The 12773-nt window shown below is 27.5% G+C and overlaps 2 protein-coding genes across 2 annotated transcripts in view; both read right to left on the reverse strand.

The window, feature by feature from the left end:
* Positions 1-1293: 1293 nt before the first annotated feature.
* LOC108694942 lies at positions 1294-11236 on the reverse strand. The gene is made up of 9 exons (XM_018204634.1): positions 11206-11236; positions 10694-10848; positions 9895-10312; positions 4574-4843; positions 4390-4493; positions 4051-4287; positions 3423-3548; positions 2242-2397; positions 1294-1356 (listed from the first exon to the last, which is right to left on the reverse strand). The coding sequence occupies exons 1-9, from the start codon at positions 11234-11236 to the stop codon at positions 1294-1296; spliced, it is 1560 nt and encodes a 519-aa protein (XP_018060123.1).
* Positions 11237-12245: 1009 nt separating this feature from the next.
* LOC108694943 overlaps positions 12246-12773 on the reverse strand; it is a 14156-nt gene continuing 13628 nt past the window's right edge. The window contains exon 10 of the mRNA XM_018204635.1: positions 12246-12299. Within this exon, the coding sequence (XP_018060124.1) occupies positions 12246-12299 (54 nt within the window). The remainder of the gene's footprint in view (positions 12300-12773) is intronic.

Here is a 12773-nt window from a genome sequence, read left to right on the forward strand (position 1 = left end):
TTTGAAATAAAAAAATCCAAAATCCAAAATTTAATATAATGATATAAGATACCTGCTCTTATATTCTGTAACTCGTTATGCAATTGTTATTAACTCATAACGACTGCATCACGAATTACAGGGACTGGGAGCGCTATTTGAAAATTTTTGAAAACTCTCACTTTTCTTCTAAACAAAAAATACATAAACATTTGATACCTTTATACTGGGAATGTTTGGCAATGTCCATGTCGAAGACTAATGCGAAGACACACACCCCACTTGTCATACTAGTGCAAACTATGATCATCACGCATGTCCATGATGCGAGTGTAACAACCTGGTTGCTTCTTCGAAGAATGCATTAAATATTACAAATGCTACTTCCAGTCGATAACAGTTATTTCGTGTTAGTCCGAAACTTCAAGGACATAAAAAAAGTCATGCTAATAAGAAGGAAAGTATATTGTGCTATGTTAGTGTACGGTATCTATTATAGCTAATTCGTCAAACTATACCCTAAAGGTTTTTTTATACTTTGTAATATGACGATCGTGTTCACTTTGTATCTAGAGATGTACATGTGGTGTTGCGTTTGAATATTTTTGCAGAAAGGCCATAGATGTTCAGAAAAATTTCAGACAAAAAGTGCAATGGAAAAAATTCAGTATCGTATAAGTTATACTGTAAATAATGTGAATAATTATTGAAAAAACATATTGTTTTAATAATATATAAGATGAATAAATGTACATTATCGTATGTAAAGAATTATAATATTATTATATTGATATTATATTGATATTATTGTATTGTAGTTTGCTAACACAGAAAAATCTTTGTATAATTTATCCTTTAATAAAATCATAATAATTTCTAATAAATGTAAATATATATCTTTTTTTCTAGTGAATTTACATATTATATTTTATCAGTCACGCCGATTTTATGATTCTATTTATTATTATAATAATTATAAAATATGTTTATTTAATTATTGATTTATTTATTACTAAAAAAATAATATGTCATAAGTTTAACGACATGTTCTAAGTTTAAATATTTAATACTAAAAAATGTTACAGTTAATATTCACATTATCTGGAGATATGGTAATATCTCGGCGCTAAGACATGGCGCAAGACACTGCCGTACAATTTACAGTAAATAACAAATTTATTTTCAAAAGGATACTAACGTAATTATTTATTAATATTTGTAATTATTTAATTTGATATTAATTTAATATTATATTATACTAATATTTTCTCATCTTATTTTTTGAATAAGTATCTAATATAGTGTGCGCGTTTTTCATAATTCAATTTTGCGCTTTGCTAGTAAAAACGATATGTAGCCAGCCGATGTTTTTAATAGCTGAAAAATATTCCTTTATTTAAAAATACTATAAAGTAAGAGAACATTAAAGTAAAATTTTTAATTTTTTAGAATGTAATCAAATTATCAAATACAAAATCAAGATTTTTCTTTCCAAGAAAGAATTAATTTATAATAATATTAAAGAGATCCTTTAAAGTTTGTCTGTTTTATTGATTAAATGCAATAATTTTTGTAGAAGAACTTCATATGTATCATTTTTTTTATCTGAACATCTTTTTCAAGAATTAAAATATTTTCTACAAGCATGCTATTTCACTTAACTACAAAGAAATTATAGTGTACAGTGAGTCACAGAAAAATTGCAATTTTTTTTTTTTTGGAATGTAGTTTGCCTACCGCAAAAATTTCTCTTATGGATATAATCATTTTACGTTCAACCGTTTTACGAGCAAGACTGAGTTCCGAAACCCATCGAAAAAAATAGTATTGCAAACTTTCTGATCCACTGTACAGAATCATTCTTGACATAAAAATATACAGAGAGAAAGATTCTATCTATCTATTGCATTAATACATTTTAATCACAATAAATATAATTGTTTAATAAAAGTCTAAGACGCGAAATTGTGAGAACTGTACCAATAACGAGTCCCACGTTTTCCCATACGAAAAAATAATGTCAAAGAATTGAATTTATTGTTAGACGCACTTAATTCGATATGAAAATCCTTTATGAAAATTTATGCACATATGAGCGATGTTGATGTATAGTAATACGTAAATCATATGTGTCTCATTGAATTGGTAAAATAGTGATCCCATCGAAGTTTAATCTTCAGATTAGGAGATCTCCTTAATTAATAATGTCTCAATTTTGTGTGTGTAAAGAGATATAAGATTTTAAATTATTAATAATCTTACGCTGCAAAATGTGGTCATTGTTAATGGAAATATCTTTCCCGCGGTAATACGAAAAGGTTCATTAGCACGTATCATTAATAAAATAAGATATTTCTTCTTCCTCGGTTCCAATTTATACCATTCAAGATTACATATAGCACTGTGTACTGCTTCGCACTTGACACATATAAACACATATAAACATATAAACACACATATAAATATATTTCAGTATTCTTTATATTATATTATATTTGATGAAACTAAATATTTAGTATATATTTCATAAACATAAATTAACATTAATTATGATTTTTAATTAATTTTCTATTTCTGTTTAAAGACAAAAATAAAAACAAAAAAGAAAAAGTAAATTTAATTTTACTTAAATTTAATTTTACTTAAAATTTATAACAATAGCATTTATGAGATGCAAGGAATTAGATGAGTGGAAGTCATTTAATCCACGTTACAATTGACCACAAGCTACTCATAGTGTTCATCCAGTGGAAAAGTCTAGGTATCTCACTAAGTAGCTGTGGTCAGTCACAACATGATCAAATGAGACGCTCCCGAATTAGATAGATCTACATATATGAATATGCACAACATTAAATGAAATTACTAAGTTTGTTATAATGCATATATACTCTCTAATAAACTCACATAAATGAAAAAAAAACACTATATTTGGTAATTCTTCGTGCTTAATAATATTTCTTGTAAATTTATAGAATTTTCAGTTCAAGATGTGCGCCAATTATTTATTGCTCTTGAAACATAGCCCTAAATCGAAGCTGGAGTAGTAATATCATAAATTAAATTGACAAGCAATTTAATATTATTGCTACAAATAAGCATCTTAAATAAACTAGACAGCTGTTAATAATTTGATACTACAAACGTCTTAAAAAATTGTAAGTAATTTATTGCAAAAAATATTATTTCAACCAAAATTCGAACCCGGGATATCTCGCATTCCTAGGTTCCTCTCAATTCGATCACCATGGGGGCATGTAATAATATTAATCTCTAAATTCTTTGGACTGGAATTTCACTCTAAAGAGTGAAATTTAATTCTAAAAATTTTAGAGAGTATGTATACATATACATAAATGTAAATTTATTACAATGTAAAATAAGTTAAAAAATGCTAATTTATAGTTTATTTGTTTTAGTAGATAGAAATATTGCAACTTTACTTGCTCTGCTATAATTTCTCCTGCACCACAATAGAGAAATGTATGCGCCAATAATGTAAAGATTCCAATCACTAAAAAGCATACTCTTGTAAGAGACATGTGGCCTATCTCATTCCCGGTAATCACCTGGATAATATATCTTGCTAATTAATAAAAATTTATTTTTAATTAATTACATAATTAATTTATATTTTTATACACTCTTCTCATTTACACTTACAGTAACAAATAGAAATCCGAATAGACAAAATACAATACCAAAATAAAATACTAATCCTAACATCAATAAGGCGAATATATCTTCAATATTATTGGCAAACCTATAAACACGTTTTGATAGATTATGTTAAATCAAAGATATAGAGTGTGGAATGCGCCGTGTGTAAAATTGATAAACAAAAATGAGAAAGATCTCGAAAACTGTTCATTTTTACCTTATGCTCATGGCTTTTGATCATCATAATTCATTTTACATAAGATTAGTGCGGAATGCTTTTACAAAAACTTTACTACATCTAATTTTTTAATTTATTATATATTTATTATATATATTAATTTATTATATATTTTAATGTTATGACAGTTATAAACCATAGAGAAACCTTATTATCCGCAAATGAGTTCGTACATTGTTACACAGAGCGCTATCAAAATCCTTGCATGATGTCAAATTGGTCAATCGGTGTTTGAAGTTCTCCAATTGACCACAAATGTGAAGAATCAAGAGTCCAAGAAAAGCATCTACCGAGGTATAAGTCATTCCACCTAGAAACATCGTCGCAGCTTGAATCACAAGCGCGATCTCAAATTGTGGACTCTTATCTATATCGTAAAAGTAATATGCCTGAAAGGGTAATAATCTTTCCTGATCCGTAAGATTTGTTATATATCTGAAGTGTAGTCCGAAAGCAGGAAGAATAATTAGCACAATGAATATGAATATCATCAAAAAAAATCCACAAATTACAATCAATCGCGCAGTTTGTGCTCGTTTAATCATCACATCTCTTTCTGCGTCCATCTTTAATTCCATCCAATCTTCTACCATCATCTTTACGAGCAGTGCAATAGCTTAAAAACATAAACTCATATATAAAACATTTACGGTAAAACATGAAGCTAAAATATATTAGTTTTAGACATAGCTATACCTGTACGTTTCCATCGTATGATGATAAGTTTCAGTGAAACGACTAGTAAAGGTAAAATAACTTGGAGGTTGTCTACTATAAGTATCATGTCACCCCAAACTCGCACAAGGGAGCATAAAAGAGGAATAATGGATAAGAAAGTTACTATAAAGAAAATTATGCCCATACGAAGATCCGAAACGAAGGTATTCTTAACTGCTCCGTTGATTTTGGGCCATAAACCGACTAATTCTAAACAGAGTCGATTTAGTTCGATTGCCCATACAAAATCTAGCGATATTTCAATGTTAATAAATTGAAATATATGTTAAAATTATAATATCAAATTAATTAAAATTTATTGAATTTGTTTTATGTTGCTATAAATATAATAAATATTTGAAAATTAAAAAAATTTAATAATAATTTAAGAATTTATAAAACTGATATATAATAATTTATGAGTTTTGGTATGTATGTATCCGGAATTAGCTATATTTATAAAAGTCAAAAAGTTTCGTAATTCTATCACAAATGTTAAATTAATCAGTAATTAAAGTTTTAAACTCTGAATATACATTTGAAATAAAAAAAAGTTCATATATAAGTTCATGTGTAAGTTAAATAAAAAAAGATTTCATAAGATAAGAAAATCTTTCGGAGTAATATACTTATGTTTTTTATAAAACTGATACTAATGTTTAGCATAATTTTTATTAGTAATATATTTCAATAATTCAAAAGTTTTTGTAAAAGTTATTTTTATTACGATTTAAAAATATATGATAGATATATTTGATACCTTTGTAACCTGAATGTTTGTTAACGTTCATATTGAAGATTAATGATAAAGAGAATTCGGTTCTTGTACCTCCAGAGTTCAAAATGGTCATTACGCATGCTCATGATGTAAGTATAACAGATGGTTACTTTGTCGAGAGATACATTAAATATTACAAATACTTTTTTCAGTCGATAGTACTTTTTTAGTTCATAAAAGAACTTTACGATCATAAGAACTAATCATAAAAAATGCCAATAACTGTGAAATGATAAAAAGAGAGACATATGTCATAGGATCGTTGAGACATATGCTTGTTATACAAGTTTCCCCTAACTTCATAATGTTTTACGCACTTTATAACTAGTCACATGTCATTAAATTTTTAATAAATCCATGTAGAGGAAAGAGAACATAAAAACTTCGACTAAAAAGAAAAAGACAAAAAAACGTTTACGCTAATAAAAAGAGAGAAATAATGTGTTATATACAATAAGTACTATCACCAATATGTCAAATAATACGCTAAAAATTTCTTCATACTTTGTAATACTCGATCGCGTGTTATATGATAATCGTGTTCACTTCGTAACTAGAGGTATATATGTAATTGCGAGTAGTTGCATTTTAATGGCTTTTGAAGAAAGGCCATAAAAATTCAGAAAAATTTCAAATAAAAAATGTGATGCGAGAAAAAAAATTAGCGTGCCATAAACTACAGGAATACTATTGAAAATCTATTGAAAAGACATTCACTTATCAAGAAATATCTTTTTAAGACAGTAATATCGTTTTAAGATAGATATAAATAATAAATTTATTTCTTCTATCTTAAAACGATATTATTAATATAATTATTAATTTATATTGTAATTATTTAATTCAAAATATATATATTATATTTTTTTCTCATCTTACTTCTCGAATATGTATAGCTATCGTATTGATTGTGGTGCTAGCAATACTTCCAGCATGCAGTTAGCAGTACAACAACTAATATGCGCAAGTACACAAATTCAGTCTTCCAGCACTCCAGCAGAGAAAAAAGCATCGTGTACCTACTTTATATGTGAGAACCCAATAAAATTTTAGTTATGTTTTTTCAATAGAAGACGTTTTTTCAATAGAATATATTTAACTTATTATTTTTATTGTTTTCGGTTTTATTTTTACGAAATAATAAGAAAAAAATACAATTAATTTAAACAAACACAGGATCTATATATATATATGAATAAATATTAATTATTACATAAAAATTTTTAATAGTAAGTAATTTTTAATAATAGTCTAATTAAGAGTACATAATAAATATTGAAATAAATAACGTTAACAATAAGAATTTTACTGGACCACATTTGAAAATAAACATTTTAAACATTTTACCTCTAAATATAAGTTGTATCATAATTACCTAATTAAAAATATTTTGCATTTACTCTTTTATTACAATCTAAAACAAATTATATGCTAATAATTTTCATGCTTTAACTTCGGTATGCTAGCAAAAACGATATATAACTAGCCGATGTTTTTAATAGCTGAAAAAGTAGGCTTCCATTTAAAAGACCCGTCAATAAGATTTCAAAACATATATTCATTTTCTTATATCTATTTAAGACTATTAACTATTTATGCAATAAAAATATCTTACGCTACAGAATGTAGTCATTGTTAATGGAATAATCTTTCCTGCAGTGAAATGAAAAGGTTCACTAGCTCGTGTCATCAATAAAATAAGACATCTCGCTTTTTTTGATTCTAGTTTGTACCATTCGAGATCATTCAAAGTACGGTATATTGCTTCGCACTTAACATGTACATAAAAAATATATAATAAAACTTAAATGTTTGTGTTATTTTATACCAGATTATTCTCATAAATATTAATTAATTTTAATTCTTGTTTATAAAAGATATAAAATTTATTGTAAAAAAGATAAGTATGTCTTTTTTTATAAGAAGATAAGAAAAATTAAATTTTAATTTTAATTAAATTCAATTAAATTTTTTATCAATATTTATGAAAATGACCATACATGATTTTATACATTAGTATACGTTATAAAATAAATAAAAAAATTATAACATATGTTTAAAATTATATAAAATTATATAAAAATAGTTGCCACTTAATTTTAAGAGATTCTTTTTAAACTAAGTATAATATAGATTAATGATCGGCCATAATGCAAATTAAATTAATTTATTTACAAATATAAATATGCATCTTACTTGCTCAGTTATGAGTTCTCCGGCCCCGCAGTAGAGAAAAGTATGTATTAAGAGATTAGCAATGCCAACCATTGCATATAATATTTGTGAAAAAGGAATACCATTAGTTTCATCATCGGTAACAACCTATAAAATTTTTCATAAAAAACAAATTAAGTTAAATAAACAACAAGATTATGATCATAATCATAAATAAGACATTTGGCGCAGTCATATAATATACATTATAAACGAAGATATTATATGTAAGACGATTATATCTAAATATCTTAATATCTAAAAGTAATACATCTTTTTTTGAACTTACAGTAAGCAACAGAAATCCGTACAGACAAAATACAATACCAAAATAAAATACTAATCCCAACATCATTAATGTGAACGTATCTTCGATCTTACCAGCAAATCTGCATTGTAAATATATGCAAATGATCACATTTAATATATACATATATAATTATTTAAAAAATAAACATTTAAAAATTATAAAAATAAAAAAATTGATATATATATATATATATAAAAGATAATAATTAATAAAAAATTTTATGTAATTATATAATATTATATCCTGCGATTTTGTCCTATTGGTTAGCTGATTGAGTCCGATTGATATTATGCCCAATTGTGATTAATCGATTCAATCGATATAACTGCTTGCATGCATTATCGTTCTAACAAGCTTATATATATATATATTCTAACTGTTGTTTAATTACGTAGTGTTTTCTATGTACTGGGTACTTATTATGTTTTATTAACTTTTTTAAATTACAAGTCCTCGTGTCTTTACTTTCGCAAGTGCGGGAGTATTGTGTTTGCATCGCTGGCGTAACAATGTAAATGTGCTAAAAAATGCGTAATATATTGGGAGTACAAATTAGTTCGGTCCGTTTTTTTGTGCATTTATTTCAAAACAAAATGATTGAACAGATCAATTAAAGTATTGTCCATCGCTGCCTACTACTTTTTCCCATCTCTCAAGCAATTTTCGAATTCCGTCTCGAAAAAATGATTCGTCTTTGGAGGCGATCCAATTTTGAAGATCCAATTTTCGATTTTTGCGAAAAAAGTGAACCGGTGACTTGCTACATCCTTCGGAACAACCAGTAATCAGAAGGAGCAATGTGGAGAATATGGCGGGTGCGACGGTAAAACATCCCATTTGAACGTTTCCAAATATTTTTTTACGACTTTAGCGACATGAGGCCGAGCGTAGTCATGAAGAAGAATAACTTTATCATGTCTTTGCTCGTATTCCGGCCGTTTTTCTCGCGATGCACGGCTCAAATGAATCAATTGTAGCCGATACCGATCGGTAATGGAATCGTCAAGTTTCAGCAGCTCATAGTAAACGAGACCCTTTTGGTCCTACCAGATACATGATCTTCGAACCATAAATGTTCGGCCGTGATGTTGATATTGAGGTCGATGGCAACGATTGACCGGGCTTAGCGTAGTATTTTTTCTTCTTGGAGTTGTCGTAGAATATCCACTTCTCATCTTCAATCACAATCCGATGCAAAAAACCTTTTCTCTGTTGTCTTTGAATCAGCTGTTCGCAAGTGAAAAATCGCTTTTCAACGTCTCTCGATTTCAGTTCATAAGGCACCTAATTTCCTTGTTTTTGAATCCCATGGTCTCAATCGTATAGAAACGGCTTGTTGAGTTACCCCCAATGATTCTGCAAGCTCCTCTTGAGTTTGACTCTGATCTTCTTCGAGTAATGCCTTTAATTCTTTGTCTTCGAATTTTTTTGGCTGTCCAGAGCGAGGCTTGTCTTCAACGCTGAAATCTCCATCCTTGAAACGTCGAAACCATTCCCTATATGATTTATCAGTTAGAGCAGTCTGTCACCATAAACTTCATTCACAAGCATTCAATGGGTTTCAGTCGCACTTTTCTTCCAATTAAAGCAGAAAATCAAAACCTCCCGCAAATGCTGCTTGGTTAACACAAAATTCGACATTTCAAAGTATAGTAAAAATCAAGGTTTTTGCATGAAACTCAAAGCGATATAAACTGAATATTATTAGCAGATGTTTAACCTCTCTGAAACCGCTAAAATCAGCTGTTACTATGAACTATTCACAATAGCTGGAGCAATTTTTAGGGAAACGGACTGAACTAATTTGTACTCCCAATATAGAAGATATTTGTATCATTATTATCATATGCAAGAATGTACTACTGTTTCAAGATAAAATAAATGTGCAAAACTTAATTTTTTCGCAAGTTTTGCAAAATTTTATTTTATGTATTATTCTATAGTTATAATTAAAACCTGCAAAAAACCTGATGAGTCGTAGATGAGCGATCACATTACTTCGTAAAGCATTATTAAAATCTTTACATGAGACCAAGTTGATCAATCGACTCCTGTAGTTCTCTAACTGGCCGCAGATGTGAAGAATTGTAAGTCCAAGGAAAGCATCTACCGATGTATATGTTATAGCTGCTAAGAAAATTGTTATGGCTTGAATGACAAGCGTGAGTTCAAATTGCGGACTCTTATCTGTGTCGTAGAAATAATATGTCTGTAGCGGTAACGGTTTATCCCGATCTGTGAGATTTGTTAAGCGTCTGAATGGTACGCCAAAACAAGGAAAAATGATGATCACAGTGAATGCTAGTATCATCAATACGTATCCGCAAATTACGATCAGCCGAGCAGTCCGCGCTCGCTTCATCATCACATTCCTTTCTGTGTCAAGCTTCAATGTCATCCAATCTTCCGCCATCATCTTTATGATGAGTAAGAGAGCTTAGAAATACAAGATTGTTATCTGCATATATTATTGCAATAATATTAAATTGCTAATTTATGAACAAAATTATTGATATATTATTATTATTATTAGGGATTTATTGTACTATTACTGGAAAAAAAGAAATAAATCACATATAAATTTTGACTTCTGTTTGATAGCTTGCACTACGGATATAAAACAGAAGCGAAACAATTAGAAAGAAACTTAAAACTAAATGGTTTAAATTTTAGACAAACCTGAATGTTTCCATCGCATAATAACAAGTTTTAATGAAACTATTATTAGAGGTAATGTAATTTGTAAGTTGTCTGTTACAAGTAGCATATTGCGATGAACTCGTACAAGAGAACATACGAGTGGAATACCAGAAATAAATGTTATTATAATGAAAATAATAATAACGCGAAGATTGGATATGTAATATTTATCTTTAACTAGTTCATTTGTTTTAGGCCATAAACCGATCAGTTCCAATCCGAATCGATTTAATTCAATTGCCCACACAAAATCTAATAGAAATTCAAATATTAAAATATTTCAAAAAGTTAAAATATTTAATAAAATAATGAATTAATATGTATAAAAAATGTGAGCTACTTAAATATCTAAAAATTAATGAATCTATAGACTTTCTTTGAGAAAATTGATTAAAGAATGTCAAAACACAGATAAGTCAAAATCCTAAATAAATAACATTGGAGGAGTCTATTATACATATGGGAAAAGATATAATAATAGAGAATTGAAGATGATATAATACAAACAATACAAATTAATTTTATTATATAATAATTTTTGTCTTTAGCAAAAATTAAATTTTTACAAAAATAAATTTCAGAATAAGTAAAAAATGATAGAAATTTAACCTCTGTAACCTCTATGTTCGGAGATATCCATGAAGACTAATAGGAGATTCCGCTTTGTTTTCCGTGAAGGCTGTTACGGAAAACTGCGCTTTTCTGTTCTTAAATGAGAAGATTATTACGCATGCTCGCTACATAAGTGCAACAACCTAGTTGCCTCATCGAAGCAACATTAAATATTAAGAATGCTATCCCCAATTGATCACAGTTACTCATAAAAAAACTTGACAAACATTCGAATAAAAAAGTGTTCGCCATAGAAAGCGTTTATGTCTATTTTATTACAACGAGAGATGGAAAATATTCTGTCATAATTCTTTCTGTCGAGCTTGTCTTGAAAGTTTTTAGAAAACTTTAATACGTACATTATTTCTCATTTATTTCTAAATGAGAAATAATGTGCTTTTGGGATTGTATATAGTAGATACACAGCACAATTACAATTCAAACCTAATCGTTGTTATATTATCGTTGTTGTACGTTTCAAATGCTTATTATAAAAATATATTTTATTATTGCAAACTAACTAAATGTAGTGTTGTAAAATATAAATACGGAAATATAAATACGGAACAACATAATATGAACTATAGAAATAATCATCTTTTGATAGTTATAAAAAGCTATTTATGCTTACTTATGAAATTTTATATTACATCATATTTTACATTTTGCTTTACTGATAACGAAATGGACAAATGTTATTTGTTAAGTTCATCGCAGTTATCCATAAATAAATCCATATTGGATATTAGATCATATAAAGTCTAATTACTTTATTGTTTTATTAGGAATTAATCAATAATAATTTTTTTATATTCAGTCACGTATGCAAAATATACGAATACTAAAGAATGATTCAAGTCAAAAGCATTTTTTCTAAATAAAAAGAATATAATTTGCAATAAATGATAAACATTAAGGTAAACAACACCATACTTTATTTCTACTAACAATAACTAAATATAATTATTTTTTCCGAAATATTTTATTGAAAATACAATATTTTTTCTATACAGAATGAAAATATATTAACACTATTTTCAATTTCTTTTTGCCAGTAAAAACGATATATAGCCAGCCGACGTTTTTAAAAGCTGAAATAAGGCTTTGTTATTATTTGGATGTACTTTAGAAGAAAAAGAAAAATATTTATCCAAAAATAATCTTAATTGCATTTTTCTACTTTGTAATATAACTTTATAACTTTTTTTTACATTTACGTTTAGTTTGTATTCTTAATCGAAGATATTAAATATATAAATATATAAATTAAATATATAAATTAGATTATATTTAGTATGGAAAAGCATAAGTAAAGTAAAAATATATATTATTATCTATATAATCTTACACTACAAAATGTAGTCATCGTTAATGGAACAATTTTTCCTGCAGTGATGTGAAACGGTTCATTGGCTCGTATTATTAATAAAATAAGACTTCTCGCTTTACTTGATTCCAATTTATACCATTCAAGATCACACATAGCACGATATAAAGCTGCACACTTAACAATGAAAAATATATATGTAACATATATTTAAATATAAGTTTATTATTACAATTAT

Source organism: Atta colombica, unplaced genomic scaffold, assembly GCF_001594045.1.
Source record: "Atta colombica isolate Treedump-2 unplaced genomic scaffold, Acol1.0 scaffold126, whole genome shotgun sequence".
In the NCBI taxonomy this organism is placed as follows: domain Eukaryota; kingdom Metazoa; phylum Arthropoda; class Insecta; order Hymenoptera; family Formicidae; genus Atta; species Atta colombica.